General features: G+C 44.9%; 1 protein-coding gene across 3 annotated transcripts in view; it reads left to right on the top strand.

The window, feature by feature from the left end:
• col5a1 (procollagen, type V, alpha 1) overlaps positions 1–9475 on the top strand; it is a 72994-nt gene extending 63519 nt beyond the window's left edge. Inside the window, exons 61-67 of one of the 3 annotated variants that reach the window (XM_061699292.1) lie at positions 60–95; positions 178–231; positions 545–812; positions 1347–1459; positions 3442–3510; positions 7867–8100; positions 8420–9475. In XM_061699292.1, coding sequence (XP_061555276.1) covers positions 60–95; positions 178–231; positions 545–812; positions 1347–1459; positions 3442–3510; positions 7867–8100; positions 8420–8566 — 921 coding nt within the window. In that variant the 3' untranslated portion in view covers positions 8567–9475. Of the gene's footprint in view, positions 1–59; positions 96–177; positions 232–544; positions 813–1346; positions 1460–3314; positions 3384–3441; positions 3511–7866; positions 8101–8419 lie in introns of all 3 variants that reach the window. The other 2 variants (XM_061699290.1, XM_061699293.1) reach the window with 2 other exon arrangements.
• Positions 9476–22433: the final 12958 nt, after the last annotated feature.

The raw sequence follows: 22433 nt of genomic DNA, 5'->3' as shown, positions 1-22433 counted from the left end.
GACTTTACTTCGTCTCGTTCGAACAAATCATCGTGACATTATCGACTTTGTTTCCGCAGGGTCCTGCCGGTCCCAAAGGTGCTAAAGGCTCGTCTGTAAGTTGCTAGAGGAATAAGGGAAGTCGGAATACTTTTAAATGCAGTATAATTGAGGGTTCCTTTTATTGGTCTTTCTTAGGGTCAAACTGGACCAAAGGGAGAGACTGGTTCACCTGGAATTCAAGGCCCACCGGTAAGTTAAGACTTCTTCACCACCCATAGGTTCATGATTTTAATGATCTTACACAGTGGTTCTCAAACTTTATACACCAAGTACGACCTCAAAAAATACTTTGCTCAGTTAAATTAAATTGTACCTAAATAAATGTTTGGCAACAGTTCTCAAAGATTAAATGCAAATGCACTTGCAAAGGTACTTAAGTTAAATACAACTGAACTGTACTTAATCAAATGTGTTGTTATGTCCTTTTCTGGATCAAAAATCAATTTAAATCACATTTTGAACATTTACTTCAGTGATTAAATCTTTCCTATCTCCGTAACAGGGACCCCCGGGCGACGTCATACACCCACTCCCCCTCCAGGCCTCCACCAAGGGCCGCTCACGCAGAAACATCGACGCTAGCCAGATGATGGATGACGAGGCAGCGGACGCCAACTACAAGGACTACGACGACGGCATGGAGGAGATCTTCGGCTCGCTCAACTCGCTCAAGCTGGAGATCGAGCAGATGAAGCACCCGCTGGGCACCCAGGCCAACCCTGCCCGCACCTGCAAGGACCTGCAGCTGTGCCACCCGGACTTCCCAGACGGTCTGTTTCTCCCATGCTGTAACGACGTGGAATTTTGCAAGCACAGTGATCCCGCGCTACATCGCAGATTACAGTATACTGTACTTACTGTAATGCCCTCGCATGTGGGAAAGGAGTACTGTGGTTGGCAATGAACAATTCCGCCGTTAATTTCATGCCGGGGAGAACAAAACAAAAAAAAAAAACAACAAAAAAAACACAACGAGCACACTCACACAGGAGCTGCTGTCGTCTACAGCTCACGCCCAAGCCTAAGCCGAAAGTCACGCGAAAAATTAACCGGCCATATTCCTGACATCACTCACATGGCCACGCCCCTGAAAGGCACACATGCAACACAAACTATTGTTGTGACTCGTACAGTCAATAGACTAGAAACCCCACACAAAATGATCACCATAAACCACAGATGTCCCTGACACGGTATCGTAGGGATTTCCGGAAAAGACAAGTCGATGGGTCTAATCGGAAATATATCGGGGGCGCTGTAGGTGAACCGCGATATAACCGCGTGCCTCTTCTGACGCTCCGCAGGCGAGTACTGGATCGATCCCAACCAGGGCTGCTCCCGGGACTCCTTCAAGGTTTACTGCAACTTCACAGCCGGTGGCGAGAGCTGCATCTTCCCCGACAAGAAGTCTGAAGGGGTGAGTGGGGGTGTTGCTATTTTTAGCCCCGGCTTCAACGGAGCGGGTAACACTGCTCCCGTGCTAGCAACCATATGACTTGATACATAATCGGAGCGCAGATTTTGACAGCAAATTGTATTATTTCCACTCTGGTGCATGTGTTACCAGCCTCCATGAAAGTACAGGCGGCATCTGTGCAGGCGGGCCGCGGGGTGTCGACGTTACCATTCGAACAATCTCCCCTCCTGACGTTCACTTGTACATTGCATTTATTCATTTCCAAGCATTGAGACAGGGACAATTTAACCACTTTTTGCTTCACGACATAAAGACGAGTGGCAGTGCGATCCGTCTGTCGGGTGGGAGGGCCGCGTGCCGGCCATTTTGATGAGGCCTCTCGCCAAGACTCCCCACCACCCGCGCCCAAACCCCCCAGAGGAGCAGCGTCAGTTTGCTTAAGCCGAGAATAATGAAGCCGAGGTGGTGAAGAAGAAAAGAAATCCCGCATTATCAAGGCTTTGTCTTATTGAGCGAGCGCTTCCTGTCCAGTGGTGGGAAGTACAAATACTTTGCGACTGCACTTAAGTAGCTGTTTTAGGCATCTGTACTTATTTTTCTAGTTTCGTTTGAAGACGTTAATAGAGAGAGATAGTCAATCACGGTTGCCATCTTGATCGATTCAGAACTTGGGAACTTAGAAGGTGGGAAAAAAACAAACAAACAACAAAAACGTAAACCAGGTTAGCATTAACGACGATGAAGCAAACAGATTTGGAGAATCAAGATATTTCGCATTCGTGGCCTTATTTAAGAGAATTATTTGATGTTGTCGGCTCCAAAAATGGGTGTTCAAAAATTCTTCTACTTGTACCAGTCTAGCATCTGTATTTCTACTGAAGTGTGGAGGACGAGTACTTCCGTTTCCTGTCCGGAATCAGCTGCAAAAAGCCAAAGTGATGAATCGGAGAAGAAAGTCACATGGACGCCGCCCGATGCATTACTTGGTCTTCTTATATTTCCTCCGAGCTTTTCCCTATTCGGGGTTGCCATTTTGTATAAGCCATCTCTAAATGTTCCCGTTAAAGGAATCGATCCACGTCTTTCTCTCGCAGTTGCCGTCTTTCCGTCTGGTTCTTAGTCTTCCTCCTTTTCTTTCTTTCACTCGTATTTGCATCACTTCTCTTCTGACAGTTCTCCTCATGAAATGTCCAAACCACCTCAGTCTTGTACTTTCTTTGAAACTTGCGTTACCTTCACTGCTCCCCCTGATGCATTCATTTCTTATTCTATCTTTTGTAGTCACTCGGGACATCCATCTCAACATCTTCATTTCCATAACATCAAGCTTCTTTTCTTCCAGTTTCTTGAGTGGGTCTGCTTCAAATCCTCACGTCGTGGCTGGTCTAATTTTATGGGGGCCCTTCTATTTTCCCGATACTTCTCCCAATATCTTCCTCAATTTTTTCCATCCACGATGGTTAACGTCCCGACACATCACTCATTAGCGCATAATTCCATTGAGGACAATTTTAATAGAGAGCTACGAACCACTAGACGTAGACAGATTCATCGATGTCTGCTGGTCTTTAAATAGCACTCCAGCAAATTCCCCAACGGGCCGCGGTGTCTTCATTCATCTCTGTGTGCGCCGCAGTTTTTACAGCAGCAATTAGCTGCCAGCTGCGGTTTGTTTTTAGCCAAAACGGCACCGCGGCGCGCCGGTACATTCCGGCAGGTGTGGACGGCTCCCCTCACCCCTCATCACTCCTGAGAACAAGCTTGAGCGAGAAAAGGGTGAACTAATCCTCTCTCCCTCGTGGGCGACACTAACGATTTTTCCTTCCTGTCGATCCGTGCCCCCCCCTCCCCCCAGGCTAGACTCACTTCCTGGTTAAAGGAGAAGCCCGGCTCCTGGTTCAGTGAATTCAAACGTGGTAAACTGGTAAGCCGGCCCTTCCCGACTCCCTTTTTCCTGAATGCCTGTTGTATGGTTTTTACAGAGCAAAATGGCAAAATGGCCCAAAGACTCACCAGGCACATGGTATAGTCACTACAAGAGAGGTTCCCTGGTAAGTGCCCCCCCCCCCCCCCCCCCCCGCCTGCGGCCCAGGCTGGGATTGTGTGGGCCCCCGGGCCGTGCATGGTTATGGTTCTGCACCTGAAGTACACTTCTCAAAACAAGTTAGGGATTTTCGTCTTTCGGGTAAAATTTCAGGACCAACCTAATTTGAACTACGCACCTTTACAGGTGAACTTAATTTGACCTTCTCTAAGCTTTTGATTGTCCAACTGTTCAATGTGTCAATACTTTTCGCACAACCTGCTGTTCTTTAACGTAGCGCTAAATGGAAAAATTCCATTCCAGTTTTATTTTCCAAGGACATCCATTTCTATTCCTTTCTGTGACTCATGCGACCTCAAATAAAACAGTCAAAAGTAAAATTTTCCTTGAAAAATGGAAGGCTTTCTCCCTTTTCTCTTATAAAAACACAACCTTTTCCTTGAAAACATACGACTTTTCAATCATGGTGTTCACATTTTGCCATCATAATACCAAGATGACACCTAGCAGCTAATCAACAGTACTTCATCGTTGCGAGTCTTCAAGCGACACGGAGAAAGGTACACAAGTGGATGTCGTTGGAAATGAACAAAACCAACAGTCCAGTTGCGATCGAGTCACCGCCCTGAAAAATAAAATGACCTGGATGACGGAGAATATTCACAGGCCTGTCAGAGAACAGAAAGTTGTGCAAAAAAAGTACTGAAGCATCGACCAGTCCGATATGTGCGTTCAAATGTTTAGCGAAGGTTGCATGAAATTCATCTGTACAGTTTATAGTCCATTTCAGCTTTATCCTGAAATTTCGCCCGAAAGCTCAACATCCCAAACTTTTTGGGGGTAGTGTTTGAGTATGCGGCACACGGGGCTTGTTTTGCCGTTCTGACGACGGCGGTGGTGGTGCATGACTCGGCATGAGACGCATGCTCCTTCAGTCCAACAGCAGAACCGGGACGGACGGACGGACGGAGCGTCCGGTCCTGCCGCCGCCCTGTCCGAAGTCCCAAGAGACCGTCTGTATATCCTGACGCCGCCGACTCAGGACGCATCCGTTATTAGCGCCGCACCGTTGCTAATAATTGCAATAGTCGTTTGAATCCAAGCTAAAGGTCTCAAATGTTGTGCCTGAAGGTTGTGCTCACACACTCGCTTGTTCTGGTGCGGCTTAACAGTCGGTGGTAACGGCGACTTCCAGTGGGTGGAAGACTCTTCCAAGTTCAATTTAGCTCCTCCCCAACATATAAAGATTTTGGTCTCTCAGTAGAATATGTATCATGTCAACATGCTACCTTTACACTAATTACCACTTACTTGTTAACTAGGCCTTTGGGGCCATCTTGTGGCATCAAGGATGTTACAGAAAAATCACAAAAACCGCAAATATTCCAGATATACGCCCGTACAAGGTGCTTCCGACGGCTGAACCGAACCTATTGGTGCGATTTCCCCTTTGCTAATTATTTTAATTTTGGTCCGAATCTTTTGTCTGTAAGCTGACCGAGTAAACCGACATCGTTTGAACGCGGCAGTACCAGCAAACGTGAACACAACCTTTATTTCCGCAACCTTCACGGAAATCAAATTGGACTTTAGGCGGAGATGTTGCGAGTCGAGCGGGTCAGGACACTCAGTCAACGGCCACCCAGGGGCTTCTGGGAAAATCACTCACTTGAGGCAGTTATGATGATGATGATGATGATGATAAAGAGGTAATGTTCCTGGGTCCAGACGCTAAGGGGGGGGGGGGGGGGGGGGATGGCAAGGAGCATGACGACCTGGGTCACAGTGGTCAAATTCCAAATTGCTTCCAGTGGTACCTGACTTCAAACTGTTCATCTTATTCAGAGCCCAGAATTCCCACATTTTTTACAGCCACATTCCCAAATTAAGAGGTATTTTCAATATTTCCCTCCTTCCATATTCCTCAACCAATTCGAACCATTGTAGCTTGAAACTCATCAGCTAATTCAGGACACGTACGAAACTCTCCGTCACATTCCCAAAATGTCTACATTAAGAGATGCTTAACATATTTTCCTCCTTCTTCCACATTTCTCAACCAATTCGAACCATTCCAGTGTCTGTCCGGGCCATTTGAACTTCAAATGTACCACTGAAGCGCAATTAAACACGTCACGAAGTCCGACGTTCGTGAGGCCGCTGTGGCTCAGGAGATGCATGTGAATGAACGGACGCACGAATGAATGAAAGTGCACGGAGAAGAAATGGAGACAAAAGGCTGCCTTTCCGCATGCGCCCAGTAAGTTTGTCGGGAAAGACGAAGCCACAATGTGGACCTTAACGGATTTGTCACGGTTGGTATACAAATCGGAGCGACGGCTCATGCCGTCTCTTCATGCTAACAGCTAATGATAATTGCTTCATTTGAAGACAATGACCTTGTGGTTAAAGATGGCATTTGATTTTGTTTCTTTAGCATCATTAGCTTATTTCAAACAAGACACATATGATGTTGTACTGTCGACAAACAGAGAAGACCAGAAGTAATCATCGAAAGATACAATTGGCCATAGCAATACACCGGCTATCGTATTTCAGTTTGTTTTCAAATGTGCGAAAAACTTTTGCGTTTCTAAGTGGGAACGTACAAATAAGGATGATGAAAAATGCTGATCATTTACAAACTGGTGTTGTCATTAACCAAACAAGCGTTGACCCAAAACACGACTTTCGGAAAATTCCTCAAAGCGCAACTTGGAATTACAGCGAAACGTAAAGATCGGTAGAAATCCAATCATTTTCGTTGTACGCTGGTTTTTAGTTTTTGGAGCCCAAAACTAAATACTGCTAAAACGCAATTATAATAGAGGCAGTACAACCATTTTGAGAAAAGACCTCTTCTGTCGGCAATAATCTCTGATTTTAATCTGATTTTCGATCAGATTTTTTTTGTCCTAATAAATCGGAAAATGAGGCAAAACATCTGCACTGGAATGTAATAAAGACAAAACTGTGCATCAGATTATGATGTACGCTGGTAACAAACAAATGTAGCCGAAAACTAGTAGAAAATTTGATCGTAGAACAATTCTGACGACAATTCTTGTAGAAGGCGCGAATGGTCTGTTTTCTTCCCAAGATCAGTTTTTGTTCTGATAAATCAGAAAATTCTGCAAAAGATGCGCACTGAATGGAATGGGTTAAGTGAAGACAAGTAGAAATCGGTTAAGTCGTGCTTTTTTCCTGCATATTAATATGCTTATGTATGTAACAACCAAATGTAGGCGAAAACTAGCGGAAAATGTTATCGTCTGCCGTAGGTTACAGATAATGCACAGTATAAACATTACGATACGAAGACCTGTCCTGTTGGTGGCAGTATTGTTCACTTTCATCCAGCGATCTTGAGTTTTTCCTCACGATATATCGGAAAATTCCACAAAAGATCTGCATTCGAATGAAAGATAAATCGGTTGGAACAGTTTTTGACATACGCTGGCAACCAACAAATGTGGTCCAAAACTAGTTGAAAATGTAATCGTAAAGCAACTGCAAGCGTTAATGTCCACACATCAGCGTTCTTGTCGTGCTAGATCGGAAAATCCGCAATTAAATATCCATCCATCCATCATCTGAGCCGCTTCTCCTCACAAGGGTCGCGGGCGTGCTGGAGCCTACCCCGTCTATCGTCGGGCAGGAGGCGGGGTACCTTCTGAACTGGTTGCCAGCCAATCGCAGGGCACATACAAACAAACAACCATTCGCACTCACATTCACACCTACGGGCAATTTTAAAGTCTTCAATCAACCTACCATGCATGTTTTTGGGATGTGGGAGCAAACAGGAGTGCCCGGAGAAAACCCACGCAGGCACGGGGAGAACATGTAAAGTCCACACAGGCGGGGTCGGGATTTGGACCCCGGTCCTCAGAACTGCGAGGCAGACGCTCTAACCAGTCGCCCACCGTGCCGCCCAATGAAATATCATAAAGAGAAATCATATTAGCTTTTAACGTATGCTGTGGAACAAAGAAATGTAACTCAATAGTAGCGGGAAATGTCATCGTAGAACAATTACGATAAAAGATTGTGGGTGGTGGTAATGTATGATATGTCGTGATGTTTAATGAAATGAATTGCAGTTATGATAAATTATGAAATCACACAAAAGATCCACACGAAATGTAATGGTTTCTGTAGTCGTACAAATGTCACTGTGTGTTTAAAATAATGGAACACAAAGTAACAAAAGGTTTTTTTTACTCAACATCTTTGCTTCTATCACAACGCTGGTTGTCTCGCTTTTTTATTATTATTATTATTTTTTTATGAACATTCCCAAATTGGACTAAAAAATACAAACGAAATAAATAAAACCTACCGCCGTTGCTTTCCGTTCCAGCTCTCCTACGTGGACGCCGAGGGCAACCCCATCGGCGTGGTGCAGATGACCTTCATGCGCCTGCTGAGCGCCGCCGCCCGCCAGAACCTGACGTACAGCTGCCACCAGTCGGTGGCCTGGCACGATCAGGAGGGCGACAACTACGACAAGGCCATTCGCTTCCTGGGCTCCAACGACGAGGAGATGTCCTTCGACAACAACCCCTACATCCGAGCCGTGCTGGACGGCTGCGCGGTAAGGAAAGCGAGCGCCGTTATCACTCCGGTCCTGGTCACACTCCATCTATGCCAGCGACATACAGTGACGGGCAGAAGTTGCAATTCATCTCTTGAGCCGCCTGTTGCCATTAATACAACAGAATGAATTATAGCTTTGTGTTTAACGAAGATGAATGAATGAATGAATGAAAATCACCCTTAACACACCCCGCACCCTCTCTCAGAATCATGTTTTCGAGATATTCTTGCTAACGTTATTGGTTACAGTTCTCGATTATCGGTGTGCACTGATGTGGCCTTTTCCCACTATTTTTTATTTTTTTTGTCTCTGGCAGTTGAAAAAGGGCTACGACAGGACAGTACTGGAGCTCAACACTCCCAAGGTGGAGCAGGTGCCGTTTGTGGACATCATGTTCAACGACTTCGGCGGCCCCACGCAGAAGTTCGGCTTCGAAGTGGGCCCCGTCTGCTTCGTCGGCTAAAGACTGAGCAAAATATGGAGGCAATTTTTCAAAAAACAAAAACAAAAACAAACAACACTTATTTTTGTTTCTAGGACAATTCTATTTGTAAAAATTGTTTTTTTTTTTTTCTTTTTTTTTTTTTTTTCCATAAAGCAAAATTCTGTAGGATGAGAGGAAATAACCTTGAAACCTCAGCGTGCCTTCTTCTCCTTCACATGCAAGTTTTGAAAGTGGATGATCACACGGTGCCGTTCGCACCGGTGTCATCCCCCGCCACGGACTCCATTTCGGCTCCGCCTCCTCCTCCTTCCTGTCGCGCTCGTTCTTCCTTGTTGTCGGGAGCTTTGTTTGTGCATAATTGTCCCTCCCCGCCCTTTTTTTTTTTTTTTTTTTTTTTTAATAAATATATATAAATATATAAATATTTTTTATGTTTGTAAGTACATTCTGTATATTGATCCTGGTGTTTGTTTTATTGCTCTACTGGCTTCAAAACGTGCATGGGACTCAATTGACTGGGCGGACGTGCCGATGACATCATCATCAACGAAGAGGAAATTCGACGTGTTAAAAAAGACAAACAAGGGACTTAAAAAAAAACAATCGGGATTCTTGTTCGTATGAATGGAAATGAAAGAAGCTCGACTGATTTGAAACAAACAAACTTAAAAAAAAAAAAAAAAAAAAAGGAAATCGAGTGACTCCACCCGAAAATCGGAAGACCTTCGGTGCTATTTTCTCTTCTGTGGTGCTACACTTTGCTGCGTATTGTACGTTTTGTTTTTTGTTTTTCTCAACACAGCCATCTGTTTGAATTTCGGGAACAAATTGGAGGGACGAGAAATAAACCAAAGAGCATTTTTATTTTTTATTTTCGGGTTGCTGTTGTGAAGAAAAACCATGCCAAAAAAAAAAAGAGAGAGAGAGCTTTAAAGTCAACGCTTTGTTTGGGAAAGGTGCTTTTTTTCCTTCTTCTGAAACAGGTTTTTATTTTAATAATAATAAATGTTCAACCTATGCACTCTTTTACGCTTATGACCACTACTATCTTACCACAGAATTTTCTACAGCCCTTCACAGACCTTTTTCTTCCCGTTCATGTGTTTTGCTCATTGTTAAAATATAATAAAAACCGAATAAACAAATATGTGACTTGAACAATTTCTCCATATGCTTTGTAGATGTTTTCACTATAAAACGGACGCATTCCCTGTTTGTTTTCCAGAAGCAGCCATTGTTCTGATTTTATTTTTAACTTTTTTTTTTTTTTTTTTTGTCTGTCTGTTTGTCAAGCCTGTGTACGGACAAAAAAAAAAAAAAAAAAAAAAAAAAAAAGAGGAGAAGAACCATTAGGTTTTTTTTCCCCTCTTGATATTTTTTGTTTTGTTTTCAAAATGTCAATAAATCCAAGTTTACTGTGGCCATCCACTCCTTTGTATGTCTTTTGAAGCATTAAAACTCATCTGTATGCATGAAATGGTTAAGTTTGCTCTCTTGTTGTCGTCACCCTAATATATTTATTGTATTATTTAAGAAAACAAATAAAAAATATACTTCTCAAATGTAAGTGTAAAGAAGCCATACCAGTATGAAGAGTTTTTATGTTTTGAGTTGTCTTTGTTCGTGGACCAATCGGAGCATCCGGACAGCAGCTAGCGGTTGCTAACGTAGCATCAGTTTTATCCGAATTTCAAAAGGTGTTTTTTTTACTCATCCTCACTGACTTCCGGAAGTTCCGAAGCGACGACGACACCGAAGAAGAGGCGAGTGTGGATGTTGCCAATGTCACAACAGTTTTATCAGAGCTTGTATTGAACATGCTTTTTCATATTTGAAAGGATTTGTTCACTCTCTCAACCGACTTCCAGTTCGTAAACGAAACCCCCCAAAAAAAAGCTAGGAGAGTACAGCTGTTGCTAATGCAGCGACATTTTTATCAGAACTTGTGTTGACGTAATGAGGTTTTTTGTCTTGTTTGAAAGGATTTTTTTCCTCCCTTACCCCGACCGACTTAAGCTCGGCAACAATGACGGCTCACAAGAAGAGGTGAGCGTCGGCAACATTCCGGCAATTTTTTCGCCGAGGAAAAGGTGCTTTCATTCTTCTAGTATGAGATTGGCAAAATTCCGCCCAAACTGGTCCTCGCAACCCCTTGGGTGGCGAGCGCTTTAATCACGGCGGCGCATCGACAAACATGTCGGCCGCTCGATCTGGAAGCCCCTTGGAGCGGAAAAGCCCGTTATTAAATTCCCAGCGACGTGCATTGCCGCATTATCTCTCGCCGCTTATCTGATCGGCATGCAAGTGGGTCAGCGGCGGCGGGACCCGACTTCCGATAGCCGAGTGTCCTCTGGCTCAAAGCAATTACGCGCCGACACGAGGGAGAGAGCCCGGCCGGCCCGAAACTCCCTCCGCTTGACCCGTCCAAAACGGAAACCCACGACGCTCTTTAAATGAGGCGTTCTCATTAGAATTTCAATGACGTCTTCAGAGGCGCCGAACAATCTCACGACACAACACCGAACCAAAATGATACAAAATTAATTCCATTCCATCCGTGCCATTTGCCTCCCTAAAAAATGTAAATGAAACGTATGAATGGACAACAGAAATAACGGTCAAATTATTGTCGATGGTTGTCATTATTTGTTACAATGCCATAAAAAAAGGGACGGATTTTGTACCTGTTGAAGAGTCTTTGCGCGCCGGTTTTAATGACGGAATATTTCACGGCGCGGGCGTGTCGGGAGGCTCTTGGGCTTTTTAAATTTGTTTTATTCCCCGTTAAATCATTTTAACAACGAAACAGAAAAAGAGAATTCCAAGCGTGTTATTTGCTGATGCGAATGAGGGCACTAAAATATGATTAATGCACATGTTAGCATAGAAGATGTAGCGTGGGAGATGGATAGAATAATTTGGACGGGCCGTATGGATCAGCGTGCAAAGCCTATTTCCTCGCCGCGGACGGCTTTCCCGTATTCAAAAACGCCATCCTGGTGAAAATGGACATTTCATAGCAGTTTTGGGGAAATTTCAGCCCCCGAAGCCAGTTTCACTTAGCAACATGAAATTTGGTAGACAAGTCTCTCATGAGTAGACCCACAAAAAAAAGTCTCAAGAAGTCATGCCGGGAAAACACACAGTAAGGCTGCCATTTTGGTTCCAAGCAGCCATTTTCAGTTGATTTTGGCCATTTCCACGTGTCCTTCGAACAGTTGTTTAAAAATTGTGCTCGATTGCTGCCGAATTGGAAGCGCATACGGTATACTAGAGGGACGGACGACGCTAAATTGCAAAACGTTTGCTCTTACATCGTTGCGTGTGGGCGGAGCACGGTGGCAAAATGCGATGCCGCGCCATAAACGCAAAACTCAACTTCACAAGTTTCAATTTCAGGAAGCCAAAAACACTTGCCGCCAATATTCAAGCGTCTCCGGAAAGTCAAAACGATGGCGCGTAGGGAAGAATCTACCCAAACCAGTTCATCACAACTCATCAAGCGTGAAGCAACGCAGGACGGCGTTAACGTCGGGCCGTCCTTGCCGATCGTCTTCGGCCTCGTCTCTCTCTCTCTCTCTCGAGCTTCAAAACAGAGACTCATCTCAGCTTCGTGAGCCGAACGTGCTTGAGGAGGATCGGGGAGGGTTACGGGCGCGCGACCATATGGTCTCCCTTCTGGCACTTAAAGCTAATTAAATCGAGGCTACGTCCTGCAGCAGCGCTACAAAGCGTCTCCCGCTGAGAGAAGCCTCAAAGTCATTTTTGTTAAATAATTCCTTTCCGGGCCTCCAATGCCAACTCAGCCAAGGATGAGCACTGCTGTATTTTAAGTCTGCGGGAAAAAAAAACACTTTATGCTGTTATTTGCGTCCCATCGCCCCCACCCCCCACCCCCCACCCCCCAACCCCCACCCCCTCCCCCGCTCTCGGGAAATCTCAGATGTTTGCAACTCCCACGACAACGCAACACCATACTTACGTTCCCCCCCCCCCCACCCTTTTCGCGCATGTTAATGATCTCTGCTCCGACTTGTTATGCCACGCGTCAACCCTACGTTGTTACCTGTCGTCCTGCAGGGGAAACATGGCCGCCTCGGGTGGCGTATTTACACATCAAACCAGCTCGCTCGCCTCCCTCGTCTATGCTCGCCTCTCCGGCTTTAGTGCGTCTTCGCTTCCATTTTTATGACTTTTCCAAAGAATTCTTCTTCTTTTTTTTTTTTTTAAACTTAAAAAAACTAAACTAACGCAAGTTTTTCGCTGTGTATCAAAGTTAGAGGTGGGCCGCCCCGCCTGATTCCGAGCCGCCTCCGACTCGCAAAGCTTTGACATCGAAAACTGTTATTTGCGCTGACTTGGGTGCGGAACAGAAGTCGACCGTCCAGCTGGTTCAGAATGCAAATCGAAAAGACCACAACATATCATAGCGGCACTTCACTGGCTTCCAGTCTCCTTTAGAATTGATTTCCAGGTTTGACTGATTACTTTTTAGGCAAAGATAGGCCTGGCTCCCGGCTGAATACCTTTTAAACCAGAGCAACTGATGAAGAGATTAATGAGACCCGATTTGCAAGGAAATGAGTTGCTCCCCTTCTTGGCATCTTTGGGTGTTACAAAAAAAAAAAAAAAAAAAAAATCATAAATACACCGACAGATGCGAATTCAGCCAACAGCTGAAGATAGATTCCACAGAAAAAAAACGCAAATAGGTTAAATTTGTCAACGGTGAACTGTGAAAATGCGGTTGACGAACACAACTAAAATGAACATGCTTATACATCGAAACTCGGGCACCTGATGGAGTTGGATTGCCATGTTCGCACCTGTCGAAGTGAACAGCACCTGGGGGGGAACCAGCCGGATTTCTATTCAAACCAACGAGTCTCCTAGTGTGAAAACGCGGCCACACGGTCCGAGATGGTCATCGTTACAAGCTCGCACTGTTCAATTATTTGTCTCCGACACCTCCGCTTGAAATTTGTCGGCTATGTCGGCCACGTGTTCCTCCACCTCCGCCCGGCCTCTTCATCCACCGCCTCGACACAACGCTCCCTCTTCCCCTCCAGGCCCAATTTACCGTTCATTCGCAACCCCGGGCTTGCCCGCGCGATACTGCCCACCTTTGCCGTCTTCCTGCTAATTCAACACCAGCGCGGCACCACGTTGCATCAGTCGCTGGCGGCGCGGCGGAGAAGCGCCACCGCTCCGCGCTGACATCACAGCTAACGGAGCTGGACGCAGGCTTTAAAGCGGCGTTTCCCGACCCATTCACAAAAAGCAATATTTTGATGGACTACCATAGAAACAAGTAAAAGCAAATGATTAAAAATATAACTCACAGTTATGCTGACTGTAGCTGTCGCTAATTAGTGGAAGCCCTGCGCTTGTTTATTTTTAACGAGTTTCATTAACTCATTTTCGCAGAGCTTGCTTGTTCTGTGAAAATCACTTGTAGTGATGAACTCGTATTTGAAGTAGGACTGCTGATATTGTCTCTTTCGTCGTTCATTGCCATTTACGTTTATATCCGTCAACTGGGATCCAACCATTTACTGTCACCGATGAATATATTTGTCAAGTGTGTTTTTCAACATGTCGCCTGGAAGAGGATCTCGCCCAGCTTGCCTGTGGAATTCAGGTTTGTAAACCACTGTAATGAAGTACATGGCGGAATTGCCTCGCTTTGGTTTTGAGATCAGCACCGCTTTTGAGTAGAAGATAAAAATTAGGCGGTGAATTTCAGCTTGTTCAATTATGAGGGAGGGAAATGCCAATATGTTGGACGTTGGACAAGTTTAGGAACCTCACAATCCAACAGAGTATGTATTTGTATGGTATAAACAGAGTATGTGATGATTAATAAAGAACGAAAAAAGATAGAAACAAAGGGACAAGGGAGCGTACTATTTCTTTTGATAGGTCTGGCACATTTATTGTCACAGACAACAATATTCTTGGAAGATGTGTCAAAATGCTCTAAAGCGGCTAGCAATACGAGGAACGCGGCTGCGAAGTTGAATGCGGTTTGCTCTTGCCGAAGTCGAAGGCTCGTCTTGTTGTGAAGATCGAGAGCCACTTTCAAGTCATGCAGAAACCCCCCCCCCCCCCCATTTGCCACAGGTATGACACACCTGCTTTCCTGTCAAGACCCAAAGTTAAGCAAAGCTGTATAGTTCTGCCTGTCACTATACGTCGCTGGCATAGATAGATGATAAAAGAGAAATGATTTGTAGTAAACAAAAGGGAATTTTTGGCCCAATTAAGTGGGATTGGATCATTCTGGGTTGGGATTCATTGCTGTCGAAGGCGCTTGTTTGCCTGTTCAATCCACTGGTTCCACTTCCAGTCGTGGCGGTAACAAAATCCGTACTCGCCGTCGGTCTAGCAGTTTATGGGTCTTGAGGGTGTCCAGTCATCACTTACACGAGACAGTCACCTCCCCAAAAGGGCTGATTTTAGAAGTCTAGATGAATGATGCTATAAATTCTTAATCCTTGGGGGATTTTCCAAAAGCATGCCACAGACGTGATTAAGACACCGGGGAACTGTGGAAAATTGTGGGGGAAGAAATGCGTCATATGTCTCCCTTAAATGAGCGCTGATAGCCATTTTGGTGCACCGAGAATTCGGGACATTTGTCCTCATCGTTGCTCCAAACTGGGTCACTTTAATGCCCCGTTTTGTTTTGTTTTGTTTAGTTTTCCTCACTAAAAGCCTGCAGGTGGTCAGCATAAGTGCCACGCACAGCCGAGCGAGACATCACGTCAGGTTTCCAGCTGCGTTCCGCTTCCAGTTTGCCGACAGCACACCTGTGTCGCCGTCGCTCGACTGCACCCGCCGGAAATAGGAAACGCTAATAAAAAAAAACAAATTAAAAAAAAAACGCTGACAGCCTGACAAATGAGCGGAAGTCTGGGTTCATCCAACTCATGAAGTGTAGCTTCCTCATAAAAGCCAAGCGCATGCTGCTTTTTTTTCCATCGCGTCGGAAAAGTAAAGCAATGACATTTTAGCGCTTTATGCATCATTTATGGGATAAAATTATCCAACGGGACTGTGAGAGCGTGAAAGAAACTCAAGACCAAGGTCCGAATTTAGGATCGTATATACCCTACTACCGTACACCTGAACACAAGGTCGCGGTTTTCCGTCGCAGCGCATCGGCAGATGTGCAAGGCTCAATGGCTCAACTGTCGCACGGTGAGGCTTTGAAGGTTTAGAATTACAGTAGCATCCATGCTAATTACCATTAGCCTGTCAATGGGGTATCGCATTATATGTTAGCATTAAGCTAGCAGGCTTTTGTTAGACAAAATGACACGAGTTGGTTGAACGTTTGGGTGTATAAATAGACAAGGTTGCATTCTCTTTTGTTTGATGTGTCACTTTTACTTCACCTGGAAGTGAAATGCAACCAGCTTGAAGCAAGCACGCTGTGCCTCTTATTTGGAGAACTGTGTGAGTTGGCGAGTCTTTCTTTTTTATTTCCTAAAAGTGGTACGATAGTCTCCCAGATCTGCTCAACACTGAAAACCGGCTCTGAAGAAGTCTTCAAAACGTGTCTTTGAAGTTTAGGTGTGCTTCAGTAAGTGTAGACAAGTTTAAAGCGTGTGGGAGGGCTTCAACTATTTTTAAAAAATAAAATAAAAATAAAACAATGAAAAACCCTTTTTTTATTTATTGTTTTCTTTTTTTATTTATTGTTTTTTAAATATGGTCTCTGTATATCACATATTTTCACCTATTAGAGGTGGTTTCGGAATATATCCATCACGATAAACACCCTTCAGTGTAATTCCGTGCAAAAGCGCGAATAAAATCTAAAATTTAAATATGTTCAATTTAACGCATCACTACCACGACAATTTTGTGTGTGTGGTCAATATTGTAACTTAATTAACAAAGAGCAACGTGAGCCTACAGTAATCTGAAAAGAAGTGGAGAACATTTTTTTTATTTTTATTTTCTTAAATCACAAAGTAAAAGCAAAACATACGAGTTCATCCTAAATTGTCCAAATTCATTCAAAAGGTGCCAATCACGTCACCATTAAGCCCTCGCAGGTTCAGTTGAATTTATTGACTTGCCAGTCGGATCTGTTTGAGGTCAGATGGCTTTCTCGACCATTTTTCCTTCATCGATTCATTTCAAAAGAAGGACCCGCCCCCCCCCCAAAAAAAAAGTGCTCAACGGTGCGAGTGTGAAAGATGGTTTCAATTCAGGAGGCTCTTCAAAAGGTGAAAGTCTGTCAGCGCTGGCGTTTGCCGCGGTTATATAAAAGACACGTCGGCGCACGAACAAGTGCTGCGGCCCACGCGGCCTCCCTCTCGGCCGCTGCATTATTAATGATGCGCTGATGAAGACGATGCAAATGAGCAGCGGAGAACGCGTTCTACCCGGCGTGCAGTGACACTCGCAGTCTATTCCGGGGGTCTGAGAGCTTCACTGAATCATGTTCTTGCCCCCCCCCCCCCGCCCCCCCATACGAATCCCAACAACTCGAGTTCCAGTTGAGCATCTCGTACCGGCTCCCTCAAACGGACAGACTCTCGAGGACGAGTTTGTTTTTGAAGGACATCTGGAAATGACCCAAATTACCCTGAAAAGGCGGCCTTAAAACAAAATGGCAGACCTCCTGTGTCTTTTTGTGCATGGCTTCTTAAGACTTTTTTGTTGGTCTCCTCATGATAGACATGCCTACCAAATTTCCTGGTCCTCGGTGCAATGGGATGTGGGGGCTGAATTTCCAAAACATTCTGGGGAGGGGTATGGAATTCATCTTTCCCAGAAATGGCCAAAATGGTGTCTTCAAAGCAAAATGGCAGACTTTCTTTGCCTTTTCCGGCATAGCTTCTTAAGACTTTTTGGTGGGACTAATCATGAGCGACGTCTCCAGCAAATGTCACATTGCTAAGTGAAATAGACAGCGTGGGCTGAATTTTTCAAAAACAATTCCACAGAGCAGGCTTACCGGGAAAATCTTTGGGGATCACGCTCCGATGATAAGTCGAACCCTTGTCTTCTGGAGCGCTCGCGTTTGGCTCCGAGAGTGCGGAATTTGCCGGGAGCCAAACTCGCTAATCGTCCCGATTCTTAGCGAGGACAGATGGCGGGATTGCGCTTCACGACGTGCACAGAGACGGAAAGGAAAAGGCGGGGACGGCGCCTATTCCCTCGCGGGCGATTGAGCAAATGTTTCGCGAGGATTTCGGTTTTGCCACCGAACCCTCGACTTGAGCGCGAGGCCAAGATGTCTCCCGCTTCCCCACGCCGTCTCAGTTCCCATGCACGTCACGTCCCAAAGTGTGCGCCGGTATTAGCGTCGCTAAAGCGGACAGACGCCGTCGTCGCCATCTAGCTGTGTTTGTCTAGCGCGGACGCCACTTGCATGTTAACCGACCGACGCAAATCCGGCGGCATGTTTTGTTTTTGTTAGTTTTTTTTTTGAAAGAGTGCAATTAAAGGATTACTTCCGAAAATGAGCTCAGAATATTCAGAAAGCTGTTCTCCCATCACTTAAGAAAACTGGAAACATTTTCACAATGCTCATTTTAATCCGCAAAGGGAAATATTTAAAAGACGATGAATCCGTGAAGTGACTTCATTTTTCTCTTTCCAACTAATTACACTGCTGCAAAGCTCGACGAAAAGATGCTACCATGAAAACGCTAGACTTTGCGGACATGACAAATTCTACGTGAAGGTATTTTCATTTCATATGAACAACATTCATTCATTAGTTAATCGTCAAAATAGGACAGTTTTCAAGCATTCGACAGGCCCAGTGTGTAAAAATGCCTGGTTGAAACCGGCTGATTTTCACGACAACAACCAAAAAAATGCTACATTTCAACGTAGTTACAACGGGATCGCTGTACCAACGGGAAAGGTAAAAACGACCTCCATTACAGAAACTCTGACATCCATCTTAGATGTGGGAAACAAAAAAAGAAACCTCGGGAGAACCTGCAGCAGCTGTTGCCGACATTTATTTGGCCGCGATGCAAATATCCCGGCGGACCGCGAGCAACTGCCGTAACAACCTCATTAGCATCCGTCCGGCCGCGCGCTAAGGTCTCGTTTCATTTTCGACGTGTGTTTGCACCGCCGAGACAACAAACAACTCCAGGCAAACTGCATTTGACAGATGATGCTTTTTTGTGTGTGTATTATTTTACACGTAGGAAGCTGCTCGTCGCTTTTGCAATAGATTTCGCCTAAGCGGGGTTTTTGGATTCGTGTTTCGGATGAGTTGCGCTCATTTGTCAGCCACGAAAGTAGTTAAGCCTCACAAAACGGAGAGGACCAGCGAAAGCGAGGATTTTCATTTGACGAGGAATAACTTCGCATTACCTTATTCACTACCAATCACTTTCGAAGCCGGCGGTTTGAGAGCATTTCGGTTCATCTTTCGGCGCCCACAGGATATTGTGTTCTGCAACAATGTACCAAAGCAAAAAGTCGACTCTCTTTTCTTTTTTCCCCCCAGTTCTTTAGTAATCAGCTGTGACACATCCTCTGTTTATTTCACACATACATATAATCTGTTCGAGTGTGAGCTGTCTAAACTTGCCCGACGACCGACATGTTGGCGTTTCTCGCCCTTATAACGCAGTAAATGTGACGAGTGAAGAGTCACTGCCTAATTATTAATCTTCTACTCAAAAGCTGTGCTGTTGTCAAAGCCGAAGCGATGCAACGCCGCCATCTGCAGGCATCCGTTAGTCATTACGGTGGTTTACAAAGCTGAATTTCACAGACGAGCTGGACGAGACTTTCGTTCACACCTACCAGTTGAAAAACGTACTTAAGTGTATTTACGGCGGTAAATTGTTGGAATCCAGTTGACGGATAAAGTGGTGCCTTGAGATAGGATTTGAATTCGTTCTGTGACCATGCTTGTATCTCAAATCATCTTTCCCTATTTAAATTAATGGGTAGGCCATTAATCTGTTGCAGCCTCCTCCCAAAAAACTAAAGTGATTTCCCCGACTCGCATAAACTAAGAAAGGCGTGCTTTGTAATATACGATCCATGCATTGTAGCCCCACCCAGCAGTCACTGGCTAAAGAAGAATAAAATAAAAATAGATGAATAGAACAATTTGATCAAGTGCAGGGTGCAGCAGAACGATCACGACCTCAATGCCTCAATTTGAGTCGGGAAAAACTCTGACTTAAGAGCCGTTCAACAATCCTCTCCGACAGAACCGCCCCGAGCTAACACATTATGCTAATGATTACAGGCAGGGGCGGAGGCGCAACGTTTATTTAATTTTTTAAACAAGGATGATGATTTGTCTACAGTCGCGTACAAAAACAAAAAACGAAAAAAACAACAACAAAAAAGATGAAAACGTCGTCACGCCGATTGCTAAAGTACTGTATAATATCGACTGCTCTCGGGGCACACGACGTTCGTGGCGGCGTTCGTGCGGCGTGCCATGCTAATCAAATTAACCGAGGTTAGCGGCGCGCCGGTGGTGGCGAGATGAAGCCGGGCGAAACAATCGCAGAAGGCCACCGCGAGCTCAACAAATGTAAACATGCACTCGATTTGAAATTCAAATCCAGAAATTGCAGACATTTTTTTTCATGAAAGGGAATAGCACTGTATTATGTCAAACAGTATCTAACCCGGGGTCATTTGTCTTTAAAAAAAAAAAATGTTCATAAACCGAATTGTTTGTAAACCGGGTTAAATTAAACAGTTTTGACCTATGTATTCCTTTCATTTTTATTTTTTATTTTTTTTTTCTTATTGAAGGGGCTGTAATGTATTACAGTAGGGATCAGGCTGGAGCGCAAATAGCAAAAAAAAAATAATAATATAGGATAATAATTGACGACCATTATAATGGCAATGAAAAAACACATTTTCTTTTAAACCCCAAAAATATTGGATAAACTGCCAATAAGTGTTTTCCCAAAAAGGGGGGGGGGGGGGGGGGGGGGGGGGAACTATTTTAAGAAGAAAATGAATTTAAAACATTTACAAAAATAAAGAAAAAAAAAATAAAGAATTTTTTTGGGAAAAAATAAAATAAAATCTGCCAATAGGTGAATCTGTCGGTGGCGAACCGCGAGTATGTGGGGATCCGCTGTAATGGCATTTCCGTTCATTTCAAAAAGGAACATTGATGAGTGTTTGAGTTACAAGCATAGTTACGGAAAAAAATATCTCTTATCTGAAGGCACCACGCTACGTACTTTAATGTTCCAAATTTGTTCATTGGGGTGCCGTGGGATTTCCGCGACGCAAATTACATGCCTTGGCACATTATTGGTTGGCAAACGTTTTCAAATCGGGAAACGCATCGTGTCCCACCTCGGAGGGAAACACGGCCCGCTGACATTTCAAAAGGTCGCTTAGAACAAACAAGTCGTCGTTTTCACGGCGGAGGGACGAGGCGATGGCGGCCTCCGTTCTCCTCCTCCAACTCCCCTAACCCCCACGCTCGCCCGCTTTCATACTCCTAATAAATCACTGGCTGGCGCGCCGCCTGTTAACACCGAGCTAATCAGGGCCCGTAGCTCTCCAGTACCCGGCCGGCGCAGTAAATGAACGGGGTGGGGGGGGGGGGGGGGGGGGGGGGGGGGGGGGGGGGGGGGAAGAGGAGGACGGTGGCGGCGGAAGGGAAAGTGATGAAAGGGGGAAGTAATGGCAGCACGCCTGAGAGCCGAGGAGAAAAATCTGTCGCGGGACCTAAATTTAAACCCGCTTCCTCCTTCCTCCCATTTCTGACATTTTCTTGACTCGGTCATCAAGCAGTCTGCCCCCCACCCAAAAAAAAAAAAAAAAAAAAAAAAAAAAAAGGCTATTTATTCTTTATTCTTCCCGCGCCACTCAAACACTAATGACCGGAATAAAGTCTGAGTTTTCAAGACAAAAGTGACAGTCTGACAAGAATGAATTCATATCTTTCCAGGGAACATTCAGGGTGTTATTATGAGAACGACGTACTCAGCCGTCAATGGCAGTGAATGTGTTTTTTATTATTCAATTATAAATGTATTCTCATAAGATTACAATTTTTAAAAATACTTGATTCTCATAATATTGCACATTTTTATAGATAAAACATGAAACTTTCTTATCCTTGACGTATGAGCGAATTCTCCTATGAAAAAAAAGCCTTTATCGTCATACATTTTTTGGTTAAAAAAAAAAAGAATACAACTCTCATATTATGCCTTTTTGTTTTTGGGGGGGGGGAAACTAAACTATTTACAACTTCATTCTCAATGACATCAGACTTTATCTTGATGAAATATGACTTCATTCCCCAAAAATTATTTGTATTCATTGTCAAGTTTATGACTTCATCTGGAAATATACAGCATATTTTTCCCTTTTCAGTGCGTCCCTAACACTCCTTCCTAATTGACCTCTATTGATTTTTGCAGTCATTCATTTCCTATGCGCGTGTGCCAGTTGGACCACCCCTCCCTTCGCCTCCCTCCCTCCCTCCCTCGCTGCATCCCTCCATCATCAGGCTGCAACTTCCGGCTCTCAGCACCTCGCGCTCGGCCAGTCTCTCCACCGGCAGCATCGGCGACGTGTCCAGACGGGGTAATGTAAACTTTATAGCACCTTGCCACCCACCGACCCAAATGCTTCTCCCTGACGCGTAAAACGAGAGAGAGGAAGAGTAGGAGGAGGAGGTGCGGTGGAAACGAGGCGATGCATACGCACCATTGCTGAGGGGGGGGGTGGGGGGGGGGAAAAGGAGGCTACTGTAGTGTAAGCTCACGTTGGACATCGAGGCATCAAAACAACACCTGCAACGCCGAGAAAGAAGACGCGAGGAAGGCAGTAGGGGGTGGGGGGGGAGGGGTGTGTGTGTGTGTGGGGGGGGGGGGGGGGGGGGCGTGAAAAAAAA

This window comes from Phycodurus eques, chromosome 15, assembly GCF_024500275.1.
Source record: "Phycodurus eques isolate BA_2022a chromosome 15, UOR_Pequ_1.1, whole genome shotgun sequence".
Classification (NCBI taxonomy): domain Eukaryota; kingdom Metazoa; phylum Chordata; class Actinopteri; order Syngnathiformes; family Syngnathidae; genus Phycodurus; species Phycodurus eques.
Note: the sequence above shows the minus strand (reverse complement) of the source record. Positions and strands in the feature narration are given on the sequence as shown.